Here is a 22,578-nt window from a genome sequence, read left to right on the forward strand (position 1 = left end):
GCCTGTTTAGGTGTGAAATCTCTCCCCCCCACCCCTCCTAATTCCCTGAAATAAACATCTGAATGAGTATTGTCAAAACCAATATCCTTCTGAACAGTAACCCAAATAGCAGCATTATATGAACACACACACAAATTGGGTTACAGGGCCACTAGAGGGAGCAAACCTTGTGTTGAGCATATGTTGCAGTGTGTGTGTGTGTATAGAAACATGTGTGGTTCTCAATCTTAAAATTTGTTGGATTATCTGTCAAGTATTTAGAACACCCTCAGTTAAGCAGCTGAAAAACAGTGATGGGATATGGATTCTTCCTAGAATTCCCAGAGCATTAGACATGATGCTAAACTTAGCAGTGAATTATATGGGAGTGTGCATGAAAAGTTCTGCAGATCTCCAGAATATTTTGCTGCTACTGCATCACACACTTCTTCCTCTAAGGGACTAATCACATATGACATGCAAAACATACCTGGTTAGACAGGCTTTTAGTGTATAGTTTTAAAGCTTTGGTTTTAGAGTTTTATTGTATTTAAATTGTTTTAATTATGTTAATGTTTTAATGGTTTTATATTGTGAACCTTCCAGAGACTTTTTGTATGGGGCGGTATACAAATGCACTAAACAAACAAACATAAACTCCCCTGAACAGGTTAGTTATTTCTCCACCAGCTGCTTTTCTGCTCCAAATTGTGCACATGTACATGTGCACACGCCGACATACACACCAGCTGCTGTTGCATTAAAAACACAGGGTTGGGCTCTGTTAAACTGGTTTATGTGAGACTCTTCACCAAGTTGCTGACAGCTGTGATTTCCAAGTACTTACTTGATTCACCGTACGGAATGACTTCTGCGGGCGGACCTAAAATGATGTGTAACACAGAGCAGGATACATTATTTATCTGTATTTGCTTACTTGTTTTCGTTAGATTTCAAACCTGTCCCAACTTCTGCTGATGCAAACACATGCATCATTTTTTTTCAAATTTCTGAATACCTGACAAGGTGAAGATTTGGGAAATGATAACAAGTCTTTTGAGCAACCTGAAATATTCCTACCAAATCATCTGGCATTTAAAAATATGAAAGTTATTTCAAGGTTCCATCTTCTCCACCCATGCTCCTTAACATGCACATGAAGCCAACCTAGATTTTAAGATCATGCTTTCTTAAGTTATTTTGCATAAAAGATAAATACTTTAAACCTCTCTCCCAATCTTTTGTGGGAGACTGAAGACAGCCCTTTTTATCCAGGCTTCTGGCCACTGAGTTGGCCCCTGCTCTCCTTTCAGGTTGTAGTTGTATCTAGTTTATTGGGGATGTATTTTTATTGACGTTTTATGATTGTATGTTTTAAATTTCCTGTTCTCTGCCCTGTGGCCTTCGGAGAAAGAGTGATTAATATAATATATGATGTAAAAATAGAAGTGAACCTAATGCTGCAGGTAGGGGATCAAGATGAATCCTATGTATTTGCAAATTAAAGACTAACACTCTAAATCATTGCATCTGGACAAGGAGAAGTTTAATGATATTTTTGTTTTGCCTTATGAATGGCTCTTTGGCCCTCTTCCAACTGTTCTGTACCAGATTTCTTAGCTGCTATTCACACCAACATGAGCATACTAATAAGCTCCCTGCAAGCACTCTAGCCACGCCCCTTCACTCACCAAGAGTTCCAGATCTGCTGTGTTCCCAAAACTGCCCATGATCAAGCTCTACAGGCAAGTGAGGGAATGTGGCAAAGGTTCTTGTCGGCGACTCCTGTTGAGGTCGGGCTCATGTTGCAAACTCCCCAAAAGAACTATTACCCTCACTTACTTTTTGCAATTTTGAACATTTAACTGGTCCCCGCCCCCAACTTACCAAATAATAGAAGAAATTATATAATGGATTGATAGTAACTTTTCACACATCCTTGACTGACAGGAGCCTTGCGCAATTTGCATATCTATACACATTTGCTAATAACCAGGCTGGTGCATGAGTACCAAAGTACTATTACCACAAGTGAATAATAGTGCTGGGATTGTCAAATGCTACAACAGCCATCAAATGTTGGTTATATGATGATGGTCTTACATACTTGCATCACACAGGAGTCTGCCACATATGGTAAGTGTGAAGCATGTGATTGATGACCATGCACAGAACAAAATCTACAATGTGATTGCACTGGTGGTCATACTGGGCTGCAGTGCAGATTGTGTAGCTCGGTTGTGTACCAGTATGCATGTAAAATGTTTGTACTTATTTATCATATTTATATACCGGCTGATATATAGATCTGATATATACACAAAACGAAACTTGCAGATTTGTGCTAGTGCCGACAGCCTAAATCTCAGGAGCATAGCATAAAATATAGCGGGCAAATGTGGTTTTTCATGTGACTGTTTATTATTATTAGTGGCCAGCATTCTGCACAGAAGTAAACCAGTGTAAGGGACCCACAGGTTATGTTGCATAATGTGAAAGGCAGCTCCGGCTTAAAACAAAATCCACACAATTGCACAGTGCTACTTCCATTGAAAACAATGGCATGGATGCTGTTTTAAGTCATTAATCAACTGACCTGTTCTGCAACACTGTTGGGACTGCCTTTCACATTGTGCAGCAGCCACAGCGGGTCTTTTATGACAGCATACTATTTATGGGTAAAAAATATCAACAAAAAGATTCAATGAAAAATTTCCAAAGCAGTTTACATAGAACAACGACGACATTATTTAGTCATTACTTTACAGACAGTGACCTATTCTGAAAGTTATTTGCATTCAAATGAAGAAATATACATTAGTCAAGAAAGGCTAACTTTAAACAGTTGTCGTTCTTAAAGTGGGGGGGGATGTCAACAGTTCACAAACTCCATCCCAAGGGACTCTATTGCTAACTCACAGCCAAGCAAACAGAATATATATACACACATAAACACGCAGACGCATATATATGGATGGTTTACAGCAACATAAAACAAACTAAAACAAAACTCAAAACATTAAAGAAATCAAAAACCACAAGTCTAGTTAGAAAGTGAGGATTCTCTTCTATTTAGCAGGGGGAGAGCAACTGGCCCTATCCAGCCCCAGCACAGCATCCCTCCAGTGGCAGTTGCTGGTATCTGCCTTATGTTTCTTTTTAGATTGTGAACCCTTTGGGGACAGGAGACCATTTTATTTATGTATTTTTCTTTGTAAACTGCTTTGGGAACTTTGACTGAAGAGCGATATATAAATATTCATAGTAGTAAGCTTAGAATAGGGATGTGCCCGAATGGGCTTGGACAGCCATGGGCGGGGTGGGGAACGGTTCCCTTAAGAAGCAGGTAAGCAGGTCCTTACCTGCTATGCTGCCCCTACCCCCCGCTTTTCTGGGCACAGCGCTCGCTATACCAGTGGCTGCACGCAGCTGCAGCGTGGTTCTTTGTGGTCAGCAGCATAGTGTTGCTGACCATGCACATGGCCGGCATGCATGTGCAGTGACCATGTGAGTGCTGATGCCACATGCAGGCTGCAGGGAACAGCACCGCAGCCACACGCGGCTGTTAGTAGAATGAGTGCCCCATCTGGAAAAGTGGCAGAGTGGCAGTAGAGCAGATAAGGACCTGCTTCCTAAGGGAAGGGAACCACTCCCTGTCCCACCAAACTGGTTCGGCTACAGGCACCCAAGCCAGTTCAGCACTTCCCTAGGTTTATGCACATCCCTAGCTTTGATGTATAAATGTGTCTTTAGAGAGTTTTAAATGTCACAGATTGAGAGCCTCTTATTTCAGCAGGGAACACATTCCAAAGTCTTGGGGCAGCCACAGAGAAGGCCCGTCCCTGAATAGCCACGGGACAGGCTGGTGACAAATGCAGATGGACCTCTCCAGATTATCTCAATGGGCGGTGGGGCTCATAGTGAAGAAGATGTTTTCTTAAATACCCTGGGCCTAAGATGCTTAGGGCTTTATAGGTTATAACCAGCAGCTTGTATTTTGCCTGGAAACATTGGTAGCCATTTTTTAAAAATATAGGAGTAACATTGTCTCTGCGAGATGTCGCAGAGACCAACCTGGCTGACACATTCTGTACCAATTGCAGTTTCTGGACTAAGTACAAAGGCAGCCCCATATAGACAGCATTTCAGCAGTCAAGCCTGGAGGATACTAGCATAGGCGCTAGTGTTCTGAGGTCATTTATCTAAAGAAACAGACACAGCTGGTATATCAGCCGAATATAAAGCTTATCTTCCAGGTGGGAAGATATACAGGGGAAGGGCTGGTTCCTTGGATGGGTGGGTTATAAATTCAGACTAGCAACATGCAATGGTGTGTTAGAGAGCCATTTGAAATAATGGTCCTCTATCACACAGCTGCATTTGTGCACTTCTGCACTCTTGCATTACACGGCTGATTGAGCTCTGCACAGTATGAGAGCCACAGTACCTTTTGGCCCAATACACCATATTAGTTTCCTTCTTTTACATTACCTTCCTTTTCCACTTTGTGAACTGAAGCAGAGGAATTTGGCTTACTCATGGCTGTATCTGTAAAAACAAAGAGTTTTCAAATCAGATAAAGTGTGGGCTCTGATCAGGCATTAGAGTCTCAGGTGAACCCACAGGCCACAAAAAGGTCACACAAAGCCAAAATCCAGTCTCAGATGTTTCCAAGCCTTGGAAGCACACACTTCACCTTCCCTTGTTCATGTGCAGGTCAGAAAAATTCTGCTCCCGACTGTGGTAAGAAACAAACCAAAATTGCTTGTGACTGATCTTGACTGAACTGATCTTGTGCTTGAACTGCTTGAAAGAAACTGAGATCTCAACTCAAGGTTTGCAATTTATGATGGTGGTCATACATGTGAACTGGGGAGGCAAACATATAAGATAGTCAGTGTGGTTGGAGGGTGAAATTTACCCACGATGGGTTTTGGGATTAATTAGCAGAGCACTCAAGAAGCTAGCCACTCCAGTTACAGAGTGGAATGCAGAGTTTAGTTGTTGCAGCTATTTAGAGAAGACACACGGAGATTCTTACAGAATCAAAATACTGAGTAGATTTATTGGTGAAGTACACTTTGGACAGGAAAGACCTAATCCTAATCTATAGACTACATAATGAATAGGTAGGGAGAGAGAGATGTTTCCATCTGCTCTCTAAGAGGAAGGTAAGGGATTCTGACTCATCACAGGAAATGCCTGAGGAGTCAAGGCAGGGATCATAGAGCAGAGGTAAAGCAGGGACAGGTAGGAGACCCTCACTAGCTACCTCTACTCCCAATGCCCCTCGTGGTCATTAGGATAGTCGATGCAAAAGGTCAATGCCCTGGAACTCTATCTCCAACCAGTGTAGAATCCAGAGAATGAAGGGTTGGAACACATACAGATCAGGCGGCGGACTACAATTAACAACATTAAGAATTTAATGAAGAAAGTCTTCCACACAGCAAGGCAATGAAGGCTGCTTTCCTGTTCTCCAGCTTATTCTCTATCTGCCCTGCATGCCCCCAGCCTGGGGCTGGACTAAACTTTAAGTAATCTAAAGCATTATTCAAGAGCTGGCCTGGATTAAGGAACGGGTGAATTAGAAACACTACAGACAGAACACCAATGCTGTAGAGCCATGATAAAATACTTTCTGTATTAAAATAAAAGCCCAGTTTGAGCCAGCTGGGGTGTTGTACCATTTGGGTGGAGGGGCCGAATGCTCATTGTGCCGTGGTGCATGCGTAAATGGCCTCTGCGAGGCCTGGCATGGTCCATGGCCTTGCAGAGGTCATTCACCCATGAACAGTGGCCATTATGGAAAATGGCCACCGCCCATGTGCAAATGACCTCTGCGAGGCCGTGGGCCATGCCAGGCCTCACAGAGGCCATTTATGCATGCGCCGTGGTGGCCAAAATGGCTGCCTCCACCGCTTATTACAGAGGCCCGAACGGGCCAAAAATGATCAGTCTCCCAGGCCATGTTGGAGATTTCAGAGGCTGGCATGGGGAAGGGGAACCCTCGCAGACACACACACACACATGGCATCCAGGAAGCCCCCCAAAGGGGCTAAAGGTACTTTTACATTCATTATAAAAAAAATTTTTAAAAATTATCTGCAAACTGTCTGGTGGTTCGGTTCCAGTCCAGAGAGAACCTGGGGGGGGGGGGGGGTTGGTTTGATCCTGAACTCCTGAACCTCCGGACCACCAGACCATAGGACTGGTCCGCACATCCCTAGTGCCTGCAAAAGTCACGGTGGGAAAACGGAATCCATTCAATGGCTGACAATGTGCAAGGGTCACAGGGATGGGAGGGCATTATGGAGCTGCTGTTGTGAACACAGAAGCAGTGGCACTGCTAAGCAGGGTGCTGTTGGAGCTAGGACCCTGGCAGCATCAGCTCTCAGCTACAATGTCTCATAGTGACCGCTGGGGGGTGAAGTTAGAGTCATGGATAAAACTGCTGGACTCTTCTCCTCTTTGTTCTTCCAACGTTAGTCTGCACTGGAAGATTTTGTCTCTCCAGACATGGATGTTTGCTTTGGTCTCTCTCTTCAGCCATGAGCTACAGCTGAAATTAAGCTGCAGGCTTTTTCACATTTGTTTGTAACCCTTTTAAAATAAACCCTTCTTGTTCTTCAAACTTAAAGAACTGTCTCCAGACCTCTTGCTTGGCTGCTTTCTCATCAAACTGGATTTGCTCTGCTGTTTGGGGACTGAACTGCCATTCTTCCCCTACAGACGCCACTTGCACTTCCAGAATTACTGTAGTTTCAACAATTACAGCAAATGGGGGAAACTAAGGCAATACTGGTAGTGCAACCAACATCCTTGCCAGCAGTTCCACTGCTTCCGTGTCCACAGCAGTGGCACAATACCCTCCTGTTGCTGATACCCTTGCATATCTTACTGGCAAATGTACCTTAAACTACAGATATTACAGTCCTACAAGTATATAATAGACATGTACCTGAAGTAATTTGTAAGCAAACATTACTCTAAGAACAATCCACACACAGGAACTGAGAGAAAACAACCCTGTGGCCTGCAAAGTTACTATGAATAACTGCATCTTTGCAATGTGTGAGTGCTACTTTGTGGGCCTTGTTTCAAAAATAAAACTGCCTGAAAGAGAAATGGGATATGAGTGTTTGATGAAGCAACTCGGTCAGAACCATGACGACTGGGTGTGTCTCCCACTCAGAGAGTCAGTCAGCTGGGTTGGGTGTAGTAAGTCAGACTCTCAACACAGTCATAATTCAGCTGGACTCACAGTGGGAACAGTTTTAGCTCATCATGCTGCTGGTAGCCTGTATGTTCTGCACCCTAAATACAGATGTTGGTGGCCTTGACAGGGCCTTGCCTGACGGTTTTAGCTAAAGGCAACCATGCGCAAGCTCAGTCTTGGAGAGGAGAAGCTGTAGCTTAACCTTCTTAGCTGCATAATGAAAAATGAAATATTTTCTTAGGGGTTTTTGTGGGTTTTTTTGAAGTTGTTGCCCTTGATAAGAGGAAGAGAAGAGATTTTTTTTTAAATTAAGAGCAACACCAGTTTATAAAAGTGTTGCCAGGTTTCAGATTTGACTGAAGGTTTTAGGTTCTCATAGGCAGCTCCCATGGCAACAGTAGGCGGTGGCACATTCCCTACCCTGGCAGTGGCACATTCCCTGGTGGCGGCGACAGCAGCAGCAGCAGCCTCCCCCTCCCACCAATAATGTGCTCCTACTAGCCATGCAGCTGCAATGGGCAGGAAGCAGCAGTGGATTGCAGGAACACACTGCCAGGGATGGGCAGTGCATGTGCTGAGAAGGAGAACAGCAGTGGAGCATGACAGGCCCAGAAGTGGCTGGCCAGCAGATGAGGCAAGGCAAATGAGGCAACCCCAGAGAGGAGTGAGGTGGCCCCAGGTGGCAAGAGTGTCCAGGTTCTTGGGACCTGCATGCCATATTATAGCTCTGCCCCAGTGGTATACCACTTCAAAATACCATAAGGTATTTCAGAGACAGAACTCACAAGTTTCCTTTTCTATCACATATGGACACACAAACACTTTTTTCAAGCCTTACAGATGCTCCTCCCTTTCCATAGGCATGCGTGCTCTCTCTCCCTCTCCCTCTCCCTCTCCCTCTCCCTCTCTCTCTCTCTCTCTCTCTCACACACACACACACACACACACACACACAGAGATTATATGTTTCTTTTTCTGTAATTTATACTTCATTTTCTTTCTCAAAGCTATGTAGATAGCTCATTGATTGAACCACATTCCTGATAGCTAGCAGTTCCTGCAAAAAATAAACACAATACGCAGAGGTCTTGCTTGATGAAAGCAGGAACATTTGGGAAAGTTGACATTTCTGTTTTTCCAGTAACAGCAGGAAAAAGGCTTAAAAGCCCACTAAGGGCTGTTAGCTCATAAGAACAGCCCTTTTGGATCAGGCCCAAAGCCTATTTAGGCCAGCATCCTGTTTCACATTGGACCACCAGATGCCTCCTAGAAGCCCACAGGCAAGTGAGGGCATGCCCTCTCTCTTGCTGTGAACTCCTGCAACTTACAGTATATTGAGAGGCATCTTGCCTCTGAGGCTGGAGGTGGCCTATAGCCACCAGACTAGTAGCCATTTATAGACCTGCCCTCCATGAATTTGTCTAAGCTCCTTTAAAGCCATCCAAGCTAGTGGCCATCACCACATCTCGTGGCAGGTGATCCCCAAGGATTAATTATGTGCTGTGTGAAAGAAGTGCTTCCTTTGGTTGGTCCTAGATTTCCAGGCCTTCAGTTCAACTCCTACCTCAGCTAGAAATTCACAAGGTGGCCCTAGCAACACATTTAAAAATGGGTATAATTGCATGTAAAAAGTGAAATAAATCAATTATTTGGTCAAATAGATTAAGAGGCATTTGGTTTTAAAAAATAGGTTCATCAAAATACTCAGTATGCAGAAAGTCACGAGTTCCAACACATGGGTTATATAGGAAGCTGCCTTATACCAAATTGGATCAGAGCAGTATTGTCTACAGTGTCTGGCAGCAGCTTCTCCAAGGTTTCAGGTAGTCTTTCCCAGTCCTACGTGGAGATGCCAGAAATTGAACACTGCATAGCACACACTGCATGGTCTCCCATGCAGGCACCAACTACAGCAAGACCTACATAGTTTCAGCAAGGTAGCTGTATCATGTGCCCTTAGACCATGCACTGGGTTATGATGGGAATCAATATGAGTATCCAGTGATTTCAGCAAATAACTGATAACTTAAGCAGTTCTGATAACTGAGGTCTGGATACAGGGAGTTCAACCCCATTGTAGTATTGAAGACCAGAGCATAATAAGCTCAAAACAGTCTTTTTGGTACTTGGTAGCTTGTCACAATGTCTAGGTAATAATGCAGCCTAGTCTATATCCCAGTATACAATTAAACTATGTTTGGTCCAAGAGCTTTTAAGTTGTAGCCTTGTAGGCAAAGCCCATCTCCATGTCACTAGGATGAAAGGAATGTTTTCTCTGCAAGTTTCCCACAAACAGAACAAGTACCATAAACTTCCAGGTTTAATCTCAGAAGCTAAACAAAATGCACTCCTACACATAGACATGCTTTACATCACCATGAAATTTTTCCTATCACATTCTCAATGAATAGATACTCTTCAACCTCTTCAACTTAACCCCCAGAGTGCCAACTGCATTTGAAAGTTGTTGAGGCTATTCTCACATGCAGTGGGAACTGGGCTAAGGGAGTCCAGCCCTAAGGACTGCCAGGAGCCGGGCAAGTGAGGACTGCTGGGAGCTGCGCAGCTCCTGGTGGCAAACCCTCTTGGGTAACCTGCCGCTTAACCTGGATTTCAGGTGCCAGGTGTGTCGCGGCTCCATGCCACAGTGACTCACAAGTATACCCCGACCAGGAGGCTACAACAAGGAATAGAGTTGCCATACCCCCCAAAATTCTGGGTTTCACCCAGATTTTAAGCATCTCACCCAGATTCGCCCGAATTTCAGCTTTCATTCATTTAAAAAAACAAAACAACAAAAGTGAAGCTCTAGCCCTTGTAGAAGTGCTGCTGTGGAGCAAAGCGTGCAGCCACTATTCTGCTCAAAAAATATTTTCAAGCCAATTTATATACTATGCAAATTAGGCACCTGGATTTGGAAAGCCAGAATATAGCAACCCTAACAAGGAAGCAAGACAAGAAGGGGGCTCACAACCTTAGAGTGCATGAAGGAAGTCGCTTGAAAAACATTAATGATGGGGGTGGGGAACCACCTGGCCTCAGAATAAATCCTCTTCTTAGCAAATTTAAAAAAGAGTTATATGTAAATATCAGGCAGGCATATCCTGAAATCAAAAAGCTCCTCTGCTGGCCTTTACTGTTTCCAGGTTCGGGCTTAGCAGATTCTCAGAACAGGAGTGAAGAAACTCTAGCACCCAATGCTGCTTGCCCTTTTTTCAGAATACGAGAAATGGCATATTGGGACTGAGGAAAGCCCCATAATTATTGCCTACAGAAGACTGTCCTTAATTATATTTATTCTAATAATCCAGCTGCTCTTAAGAACTTCCATAGTGTCCATAAGACCACTCCCCAATTCCTTGTTCATCCAACACAAGATGGTCCCAACAGTAGCCAGCTGGTGGCATGGTGTGTACCTGCCACACCAAAACATTCTCTTTCTTCCCCAGCCTCACTGACTGTTTTCACTGAACATTTTATAACCTGCCTCCCCTGACTTTTGCAAACTGCCCCCCCCCCATTTTGAGGCTGGCTTAAACAGGCCTGCCAACAGCCGTATCACTGACTTTGCTATCCCTATATCTGCTACCCTGGCTTCCTGGTTCCACTCTACCTCTCTTCTTTCCCCCTATATGAACTTCCTCTGTTCTAAATGGCCTTTCTTTATTTTCTTCTTTCACAGTTAGCAGCCTTTGGATATATAGTGAAACCTTTTCCAACCCACCCCAGCCACCCATTTCCCCTTGACCACACCCAGGTAAGTCCTTTGTTTGGGAAGCCACTGAGGCTGTTCTCATGTGCAGGAAAAACTGGGCTAGGGAAGCCCAGTCTGGTTTTGCCTGTGCATGAGCACCACCAAGAGCTGTGCAGCTCTCAGTGGTGGCAATCCCACAAGGGAGCCCCGGCGGTTAGCCTGGGTTAAGGGCACATTTGCCTGGACTAAATGATCATGTGTCAGTGGCTCCACACAACACTCACACACCAGCAGCCTCCTGGCAGACGTCAATAGACTCCCATTAATTATAGGAGTTCAGGGGGCTTCCCGGCTCCCAAACCTCCCTATTGCCGGCAAAAGCTGGCAATCGTCGGGGCGTGTGATCCACCCACCCAGCAACAAGGAAAGGATAATCTGTGGGGGAAGATAGGATAGTCTTCCTCCCCTTGCCCCTCCAAGCCCTTCTCACAGATCATGAGAAAAGACTCACGGCTTGTTTCTGTGTTACCATGGGATGGAGAGTCACATAAGTGCTACCACTTTCTCAACCCCCAAGTTTACTGCTTTGTGTGTGGTTTTGTTTGTTTACCTTGCTGGGCTCAGCTCCCCAAAGAGGCATGCTCAGTATCTCACCTGCCTGTTACAACCTCTCCTCCTCCATTACCACCAGCAACCAAATAACATGTATGGAAACTATCTGAAAGTTCTAAAGGGCAAGATAATGTCTTAAGAAAAAGGCCTTCTTAGACATTTGCTACATTTCCTTGCAGATTGTCCAAAACAAGAAACTAGATCAACTGTACTGGGGTGGGGGTGGGGCACACAGAAGTTCTTCAGAAGGGTTTTCATTTTTGCAATGTTCAAGTTTCCTCTTTCTGGCTGAAAAGGACTCTGATTAAGCAGGCGGGCAGGGTTCCTCTAGCTTTTCTCTATATGATGGCACCTCTCGTCCAGCTGCAGCCACCTATAGGATGTGGTTCCATCTCTGGGCTTCTCACTTCTTCCATCAGAAGTTGCTTCTGCTTCCTTTCCCCAAAACACATGTTTGCACATCCAGATCAAGCATTCATGGTAGTGGTGCTGGTCTTATTTTATTGAGTCCCTATCAGCCCTGTCTCTGCTAACTGGGCAAAGGGGAATCTTTTAAAGTGACCATTGCTTTACCTGCAGTGCCCAACCATCGAGAGAGAAATGCCACTGTCTCCTCCTCCTTTCCCCAGTCACTTCAGTGCCACAAATTCTGATGAACTTGAGTGCGTGCTGTACCCTCCTCTCTGGTTGATAGCAAGAGGGCGGGGGGAAAAGTGCACCTTGATTCGCTCTGCGACAATGAATATTATGAAATGCACTCCCTGTGGGTATAAGAGGTTTATCATTCCTGGTGGAGATGTTCAAAAGAACCATAAAGAACCATCTTTTCAGCTTGGCTTTTAATAATACAAAAGTGGTTTTAATTATTTTTAAATGAGCTTTGTGTTAAGTTTACATGATTTTATTTATGTTAGATTTTTAAATGGTTTTATTCCTTATTGTGAACCACATAGAGCCATTTCTAGATGGGTGGTATATAAATGAAACGCAACAAACAAATACATAAATATGTGAATTGGGTATGGGTTACATATGCTAATTACTGGCATTTGGAGTGTTTGAAGCCTAAGCAAGCTTTATTTGTGGGGGAAACTTGGAAGTTTTTCACACTCAGCTTTTAGTTTGCATCTCCTCCAGAATGGAGGGTGTGCATTCACATATGAACCAAATTTTATCCCAAAGTCCATGCGAGCTATCAGGAAGCACTTCACACACCATTTGGGTTTTTCATTACGTGTCAGAGTGTAGCCCTATTTATATCCAGATTTTTTTAAAAAAAAAAACACCCACTTTTTGCATCATTTGAAAATCTGCAGAAAAGTCTGTTGTCTGGAAAAGCTCTTGGGAGTTATTCACACTCGGCTTCAGGGTAAATGTTGAGCGAAGCCACTTCAAAGTACAGTTGTGACATTGAGGGAAGCAGCCCCTACCCTCTCCTCTCGGTTTTCTTTTGAAAGAAGTCCACATGGCATGCTCCGTGTTTTCCTACTAGCCAATGGGGTGCAGGGTGGGGGGAGAGCTCCTGCAGAGATAGATCTGCATTTCTGAAGAGAGCATGCCTCTTATGCTAATGATTCATTAGCAATAGCAATAGCAATAGCACTTACATTTATATACCGCTCTATAGCCAGAGCTCTCTAAGCGGTTACAATGATTTAGCATATTGCCCCCAACATTCTGGGTACTCATTTTACCGACCTCGGAAGGATGGAAGGCTGAGTCAACCTTGAGCCCCTGGTCAGGATCGAACTTGTAACCTTCTGGTTACAGGGTGGCAGTTTTACCACTGCGCCATTAGTGCCTCTCCTATTTGCTATGGTGTTTTCAGAAAAAATAGCTTAAAACCAGCATTTTAAAAACCTGGACATAAGTCGAGATACCTAGAATTCGCATCACAAAGCCTGGTTTATGTGTGGAGTTGGTCCAAAAATCTTGAAGGGACTTCAAGGTAAGTTCACACACACTCTCTTCTGAAGGAGATTTGGGGCAGAAGCCCTGTGTGTAAAACCTCCAGGAGAAAGAGGCAGAGGAAGCCCTCTGTTGGAAGTAACTTAGTGTCCACTTTATCAGAAAGGTAGGAGACTATATAGAGAGAAAACAAGCAACTGAGAAAAAGGGAAAGTGCATGTGTTTGGTGGGAGAATTGGGGAGAATGTATGATGAGAGCACTGGGGAGAATGGATTGTGGTGGGGGCAATGCCGCACCTGCCTTTACTGACCAACCTCCATTCAGAGTGAGGAATGATGATTGCAGGAGTACCTATCCAATTTAAATGAAATATATCTAATTAAATTAGAAAGTCACTGACACAGTAATACTAGGAATGCCTAGGGATCAGAACCCAGGCAAGAGGTTAGATTAGCATTGTATTTCACACTGGGTCTTTATGTGCAGTTTGCCAAGTTGCATACTTCAGCAGCAAAGTCAATTGCACGTTTTTACATGAGAGGCCCTGCTATACCGTGGTTTGAGACATGACTTATGCAGTCTCTGTGGTTTGTATCACCTAAAAACAACTATGAAGCATGCAGACTCTGAGGGAATCAGTCAGGTAACCAACCCTTAGATTTAAGCAAATGGGTTAAAAACACTCTTATGTCAGGAGTGGAAGACTCGGCAAAGCTTTGTGGACATACTGAACATTAGAAGGAAATTATAGAAAGCAAAATTGCTGAGTATTCTGCTCCTGGCATAGATTTTCGTCTCCCTCACAGTCTATTATTTCCATTGTAATTTGCTTAAGTCTCAGGAACTGTTTACCTGAGTGTTTCCCTCAGGGTTTGCATACTTCATACGTTATTTTGAGGTAACGAAGACAGCAGAAAATTAGTCTTTTCTGAGACACTTCTAGATATCAAAGAAACAATTACTTTTGATGATTTCAATTTAATGGAGGATTAATTAATACTATCAGCTCAGGTGGCAGATTCTAGGCACACGTCTCCCACGGGAGACTACTGTAGCCATGTTATATAAGTTAACTCTGTGTCTAGTAGCTGCTACACAATAGCCATTTCATACAACTAACCTGTCATGTGAAAAATATGGCCATGTCAGTAATCTCACAGAGGAGAGCTGATCCAGTGATAATTAATCCTTATTTAACACTTAGTTTCTGGATCACAATTTTACAGTATATTGTATGTAACATATTTCTGTCTAGCAGTCTGTTGTTAGGAGCCAACCAAGATGTGGTGTCCTCATGCCAACACAGGAACCGAATCCCAAACTTTATAGGAACATAGGAAGCTGACATATACTGAGTCAGACCATTGGTCTATCTAGCTCAGTATTGTCTTCACAGACTGGCAGTGGCTTCTCCAAGGTTGCAGGCAGAAATCTCTCTCAGCCCTATCTTGGAGATGCCAGGGAGGGAATTTGGAACCTTACCTGCTCTTCCCAGAGCAACTCCATCCCCTGAGTGGAATATCTTACAGTGCTCACATGTGGTCTCCCACTCAAATAAAACCAGGGTGGACCCTGCTTAGCTAAGGGGACAAGTCCTGCTTGCTACCACAAGACCAGCTCTTACATATGTTTGCCTGGAACATGTAATTTATCTGTGCCCACCCTCCCACCCTCAACAAAGCCCCCAGGCATGTTTTCATGCATGCATCTCCCCTTCAAATAGAAATAATCTGCACATGGGAATATTGGGAAATGTTCTCCCTGTAACATGGGAAATTACTTTTATAGTAAATCAAACCACTTAAGAGAATACTTCATAAGCTTGAATTGTGTGTCTTTCAAACAATGGAGAAGGACAGGCCTTCTTTATTGCTGCCCCGGGGCTTTGGAATGCACTCCCTGCTGAAATAAGAACTTCCCCATCTCTTACAACTTTAAAAAAGGCAGTCAAGTCACATCTGTTACCCAGGCTTTTAATTAGAAACTTTTTAAATTGTTTGATGATTTTTAATAGTTTTAACATTTTAAATTTTAAATGGTTGTAATGTTTTAACCTTTTTATTTGTTGTTTTTATTGTTTTGTTGTAAACCGCCCGGAGACTTGCATTTTGGACGGCATACAAATATAAAATAAAATAAATAAAATGCATGATTTGCTTTCTCAGTAATATTTCTGGATGTATATTTATTTATAATTAGTATCTCCTAATCCTCAATACTTGGAGGGTAAGGGTAACTTATTAAACACAGATAAATCTAAAAGTCAGTAAAATAGCCCTCAGAACAGTGTCTGGAGACTCAACATAATCTCCAAGACCCCAGCACAGTACCTCCAGTGACTGTTGCTGGTGTCTATCTGATGTTTCTTTTTAGATTGTGAGCCCTTTGGGGACAGGGTTCGATCTTATTTATTTATTATTTCTCTGTGTAAACTGCCCTGAGCCATTTTTGGAAGGGCAGTATAGAAATTGAATGAATGAATGAATGAATGAATGAATAAATAAATAAATAAATAAGTGGCAAGTCTGACAAAGTGGGCCTGGTATGCCAGTAGAACCCTGCATCTAACATTAAAAAATAAAGAAATCCTTACATATTCGATATCAGACAGAGTAGGCACTGAGTACCTTCTGTAGACCAAGACATCATTCCATCTCACTACTGTTCCACCCTCCCTAACCCCCACCCTTCACCAGTGCTCTGCTTACTCAGCTAAATAAGAAACAACCTTGCTGGGCACCACCCAGCAAGGTCTCGAATGTACATCAGCATGAAGTTTTAATGAAGGACTATTGTTTTATTTTAAAACGGTGTTGTGTTTAACAATGTAAGTGAAATACAGACATTTTTGTTTGTACATTTGCTTTTTGCTCTAAACTTATTCCACAGCATCCATCAATAGTTTTTTTATCCCCCAAAGGCTCAAAAGCCCTTTGGGAAGGCCAAAGTGAAACAGTCCTGGCACCTTTGGAAGCAATCCTGGCTGGCAAGTGATTGTGGTCACATTTTTATTTAACATTCTTTCCACCCTAGATAATGAGAACTAAAAAACTGATTTATAATGAATAGAGACAGAATAATTTAAACATATGACACTATACACATATAAAAACACAGATATAGACATCACATTATTACACATTTCTTGTGTACAAAAGGCTGGGTAGCACCTAGTTAGTAACTGTTGCACTGATACCAAGTTCATTTCCTGATATCAGTGCCTTAAGGGAGGGTGTGAAGGTTCATGTTTTGATTCTGCCTCCCAAGCAGTTTCTGGTTTCACGTCTTAATCACATGGGGAAATTGAGCAAACTGGCAAACAACTGCACCATCCAAAGACCAACTTTAATGCAGCTAGAGAAGACGTTGTGTGCTTCAGTTATTTGGAAAGGAAGGGCAAGAATTCAAAGAGAAATGTCTGTCCTGTGGCAATTGCATGCTGTGTATCCTTTTGAGAAATTAATTATTGACATTGCCATCTACCAAGCTTTCTACTCGGCTGATCTATCATTCTTCTAAAACTGAGACTCGCACCCCCACTCCCTTGATATTTGCCTTGTAACCCTAAAGCCTTATGAAGATGTTGTTGTATGCATACACATTCATGCTATAAGAGTATAAGTGGTTAATAAGATCAATCAATCAATCAAAGTTTATTATGGTCTATGACCAGCACAACAAGGGGAAAAATACAATTAAAATATAAATAATTTATTATTATTATTATTATTATTATTATTATTATTAAGAAGAAGAAGAAGAAGAAGAAGAAGAAGTCAACAGTCTAACCCATCAACAATGTTATAACTGAAAGATTATAGAGCAGCACTAGAACTGTTAATTAAAAACTGATGCAATCTTCGAGCTGCTGCACAAAAACCCGCCACTTTCCGAGTAATAGCAGGTATGCTATCCTCAAGCAGGAAAGCCACTTGTTGGCTAGGCGAATTTCCTGGGAAACGAGCCAGCAGTGGAGATATTAGTTCTAAACTTAAGTCCCTATAAAAGGAGCAGTAAAGCAAAACATGCTCGATTGTTTCAACTTCCCCATCACCACAGGGGCATAGACGCTCCGCATAGGGAGTCCCACTGTAGCGACCTTCAAGGACAGCAGAGGGAAGGCATCTACATCTGGCCTGTGTGAAAGCCAACCTATATCTGGGGATGTCTAATTGTTGCAGATAAGATAAAGGAGCAACAAGGTACCTTGTGGTATTGTTACAACAGAAACCCCGGAGACTTAGATAAATCTTCCTGCCGCTCTGTGTCTAATATTTTCTGTTTCACCAAGGCACGGGCTTGTGATACTTCCATTTTGAGCAGGGTAAGCGGAAGCAACCCCAATGTTGCCAGTTTAGTAAGTATTCTGAGTTCCCAGGAGGCATGAAATGAATCTTGTAATGTGAGAAATACTAAACTACCATGGGAGTGATGGATTTTAATCCAGTAAAAAATCGTAAGTATCCAATATCTAGCCTCCACCTTCACTAGACCCGTCTCCAGTCTCAATCTGGCATTAGAGACACAACGGGGGGTGGTTAATAAGATTGTGTGTACATGTATTTATACCCAATGTATACACATATGGGAAAACAGAACAAATCAAAAGTGTGGCAATTTTTTTTACTCATTGTATGTGCATACAATGTATGTTCATACCTTTATGTGAACTGTTGAATATGTGGTGACTGCAGTGCATATCCATGTACAACGTAATTTTCCAAACCATAGTCTACTCAGCCTACATTGTTAATTGTTAGCATATAAACAATTAGAGGGAAACTGACACTTACTTACTGAAACTGTCACCATTTCCCTCTTCCTCCTTTTAAAATATAGAACGCATGACAGGAACTAGCTTCATGACTATGACTCCTGTAACTCTGAGGATGTGGCTGTGACTCCTGAGGATGTGGACAAGCTGCTTGTGGCAGTGCAGCCTATTACTTGTTCTCTAGACCCTTGTCTGACCTGGCTGCTTTGATCTAGCAGAGAGATGGTTGGAGAGGGCCTAGTTAATATGATAAATGCATCTCTGAGGGAGGGGAGGGTGCCTCCATGTTTGAAGGAATCAATAGTTAGACCTCTTCTTAAGAAGCCTTCCCTGGATCCCGCAGCGATGGATAGTTATAGGCCAATCGCCAATCTCCTTGGTTGGGCAAGGTGATTGAGAGGGTGGTGGCTGACCAGCTCCAGGCGGTTTTGGAGGAAACCGATTATCATGACCCATTTCAAACTGGCTTTAGAACGGGCTATGGGGTTGAGACAGCCTTGGTCAGCCTGATGGATGACCTTTACCGGGGAATCAACAGAGGAAGTGTGTCTCTGTTGGTTCTCTTGGATCTCTCAGCGGCGTTCGATACCATTGACCATGGTATCCTTCTGGGTCACCTGATGGAGTTGGGGATAGGAGGCACTGCTTTGCAGTGGTTCTGCTCCTATCTCTTGGGGAGATTCCAGATGGTGGAGCTTGGTGACAGTTGCTCCTCAAAACAGGAGCTGTTATATGGAGTCCCTCAGGGCTCCATTCGGTCACCAATGCTTTTTAACATCTACATGAAATCGCTGGGTGAGGTCATCAGGAGATTTGGTGCTGGGTGTTATCATATGCTCATGACACCCAAATCTACTTTTCTTTTTCATCTGCATCATCAGAAAATGGTGTTCATTCCCTAAATGCCTGCCTACAAGCAGTAATGGGCTGGAAGAGGGATAACAAATTGAAGCTGAATCCAAGAAAGATGGAGGTGCTCATTGTAGGGGTTCAGAATCTGAGGGGTGAATTAGATCTCCCTGTGCTGGATGGGGTTACACTCCCCCGGAAGGAGCAGGGACGCAGCTTGGGAGTACTCCTGGACCCAGGCCTCACCCTGGTATCTCAGGTGGAGCCCATGGCCAGGAATGCTTTCTATCAGCTTCGGCTGATTCGACAGCTGTGACCATTCCTTGAAGAGAACGACCTCAAAACAGTGGTGCACCAGCTGGTAACCTCCAGGCTTGACTACTGCAATGCGCTGCATGTGGGGCTGCCTTTGTACGTAGTTTGGAAACTTCAGTTAGTTCAAAATGCGGCAGCCAGACTGGTCTCGGGGCAACTTGGAAAGACCATATTATGCCTGTTTTGAAACAGTCGCACTGGCTGCCGATAAGTTTCTGGGCAAAATACAAAGTGCTGGTTATTACCTTTAAAGCCTTGAAAGGCTTAGGCCCAGGTTACCAGAGAGTGCCTTCTTCTGCATGATCTCCACCGTACGCTAAGGTCATCTGAGGAGGTCCGTCTCCAGTTACCACCAGTTCGTTTGGTAGCAACCCAGAGGCGGGCCTTCTCTGTAGCTGCTTCTGGACTGTGGAATACACTCCCTGCCAAAATCCGTAATTTGAACTCTTTATTGGTTTTTAGGATAGCCCTTAAGACCTATCTGTTTGGTCTGGCCTTCCAGGGTTTTTTAAATTGTTTTAAAAGGTTTTAATTGTACCTGTTTTTCAGGATTTTTAAATTGTTTTATTGTTTGATGATTTTGGTATTTTATAATTTTTAATTGTTGATTGTTTTTAACTGTCTTTGTTTTATTGTAAGCCGCTCTGAGCCAATTTTGGAAGGGCAGTATAAAAATCGAATGAATAAATAAGTAAGTAAGTAAATAAATAAATAAATGACAGAAAGATATGAGGAAATATGGACACATTGTGGAAAAGCACATATGGAGGGAAAAGCCAATTGGGATACCACTAGAGAGTTTGCTTAGCATGCTTAGCTAGGTAACATGAACAGATACACACACACAAATGATTTTTTATACACTGAACAGTGAGAATAATCCAGTGTGCATATAAGTAATCAAATATATGCTCACTTTCCACAGATGTGTGTTTAAAATAATGTCAGAACAGATTTTCTTTCATCTTGTTTCTGTATGAAAGGCACTAACCTTCTGCTGGCTCCATGATAAACACATATGCCTGTGTTTAAGATGTGCCTGTTTTTTCCCCAAAATATTGTAGTCAACTGTTGTGATTGTGAGATCAGAATAACATTGAGTGGGATGGGTCACTTTTTCAGTCTAGAACTTAGCACTAGCTAAATATATTGGCTGACATCCTGAATAACAGAGTGTGTATGTTAGCTTCTGCAGGGGTGCAGTGGAGACCTCGCACAACGCCCCTAGTCCTCTTACGCTTGCAGTGTTTTGAAATAGTGCTACTACCTCGAGCCCTGCCTGCTCTCCAGACGTACTCTAAGAGCAAGAGCACATTGTTGACTCTCAGCCACATGCTTCCACTTTTACAGAGTAAGAAGTGTTAGCCCTCTTGCGCAACCGCACCAAGACAAGAGGGCTCTGGAGTTCCGCAACAGCTCCCACTGCCTCCCCACAGGTCCTCCTCATTTTTACACACTTTGCTAGTCAGGGTGCCAGCCACTACATTCAACAATGTAAGTGAAAAATGGCAGGGTGGGCGGGGGAGGTTTCCACTGTCCTTGAACTCAACCTGTGAGATAACTTGATTGTCCAGAAAAATACACAAGGAAGATAAAGGAAAGAAAAAGTTCTGAGAGAAATGTGAAGCCATTTGTCACAATGCACATGGAATAAGGCCTCGTGATATCAGAGGCAGAGATGACAGAGGAGATGCTGCCCCACCTTTTCTCTTGAACTACTTGTTATATAGTGTTAATCTGGAATACAACTGTACTTCATATTTGAACCAGATAGAAATGGTTTAGGTGTCAAGGATTATTCTAAAGAATCCTTGAAATTGTACCTCTGTGAGGACACTGGTAATTCTTTGTCAGAAATCAGTACTCCCTTCCCTGAGCTATGGTTCCAGGGACCTCTTGGTTTGGAGTCACTATCCTTAACCAGGTTTAAATTTGGTGAAATTTGTAAAAGAGAGATACCATAAATGTCACTGCTAACAGTGCTTGTGGAAATCATAGCAACAAATATCTACCATCCCTTAGTTATAGTTTAATGAGAGACCAGAACAGATGAATTTGAAAACCATTCTTAACAAAGAACTTAGAAATCATATTTAGTATCAAGACAAAGACTCACCAAAGCCAACGTTTAACAAAGAAAAAATAAGTTTGGGTTAGAGTAGTACAAAACAAAACACTTACCAGTACAGTACTCAGGCTTTCAGAGCCGTGTTCTCAGGTAACACAACATGGGCTGATCAGAATCTAATCCACAACAGAATTAATGCTTTGCTGAAATAGAAAAATAGAAGGACATCAAATTCATAGAGGCAACTCCTCACATGTATATTATCTGAAACAAGATTTTCTAGTCTGTTTAGCTGTATTCCTCCTACTATGAAACATCCTATTGGTTCTTATTGTTACTCATAGACTTGGTTACAAATTGCAAAAGTGATTGCCAGTGGTTCATGCTAATTCTATTTAAACCTAGAGGTTTCACAATGTGTTAGCACATTCAAATGAGATAACCCTTTCCTGCTTGTGTTCAGAATGATCATTGTGTTCTCAGACTTCCTCAAATTTGTAGTAAGAAGCTGAAGGCCAAACCTGGGAGAGTTGAAATTATTGTCTCTGAACTGGAGTTTGGGGTTAATCATTCTGATCCTTCTGGTGTCTGGAAATTCAGACACTGAGAAGATATTTACCATCTGTCCAAACTCCCTTTGTTTGAAGTTGTTTTGCTGAGAATACAGAGCTAGTAACAAGGTAATACTATATCCAGAGCACAACCTGTTTTCCGCTTGGAATGAGGAGGTAGTTTGCAATTTAATTCAATGCAAGCCTTTGGAGACAATATTTTATATCAGACAAGAAAGAATCCTTCCTTGTCTCTCCCCCTAGCAATGAGTAGAATGCTCTCAGGACAATCTGGTGCAAAAACTGAGGATTGCATTTTAGATAATTGTTCCATGCCTTTCCTTGTTTGGTGTGACACACATAATTACTTCTAATGCTTTGGCATTCACAGCATGCAGTGCTTTGCAACTTCAAAGCAGTGAACAGTAATACTAGCTAATTACCTACCATGTGTTAAATTTATCCACTGTGCCCTTTGTTGGAATCTGCCTTTCAACAGAGAAGACCGGATTACACACAGCAGATATTTGTACTAAATGCTTGCTGAAAAAACACCCTCATATTTTGTGAGTTGAGTGTGATTCATGTCCAAGGGTGCAGTGAGGCAT

General features: G+C 42.8%; 1 protein-coding gene across 1 annotated transcript in view; it reads right to left on the reverse strand.

The window, feature by feature from the left end:
* The window catches only part of TMEM40 (transmembrane protein 40), a 35,896-nt gene extending 14,140 nt beyond the window's left edge, over window positions 1-21,756 (reverse strand). Inside the window, exons 1-3 of the mRNA XM_053294344.1 lie at window positions 21,533-21,756; window positions 4,471-4,527; window positions 827-862 (exon numbers count right to left, since the gene is read on the reverse strand). Of these exons, the coding sequence (XP_053150319.1) occupies window positions 827-862; window positions 4,471-4,519 (85 nt within the window). The 5' untranslated portion in view covers window positions 4,520-4,527; window positions 21,533-21,756. The remainder of the gene's footprint in view (window positions 1-826; window positions 863-4,470; window positions 4,528-21,532) is intronic.
* Window positions 21,757-22,578: the final 822 nt, after the last annotated feature.

This window comes from Hemicordylus capensis, chromosome 2 (assembly GCF_027244095.1).
Source record: "Hemicordylus capensis ecotype Gifberg chromosome 2, rHemCap1.1.pri, whole genome shotgun sequence".
NCBI lineage: Eukaryota > Metazoa > Chordata > Lepidosauria > Squamata > Cordylidae > Hemicordylus > Hemicordylus capensis.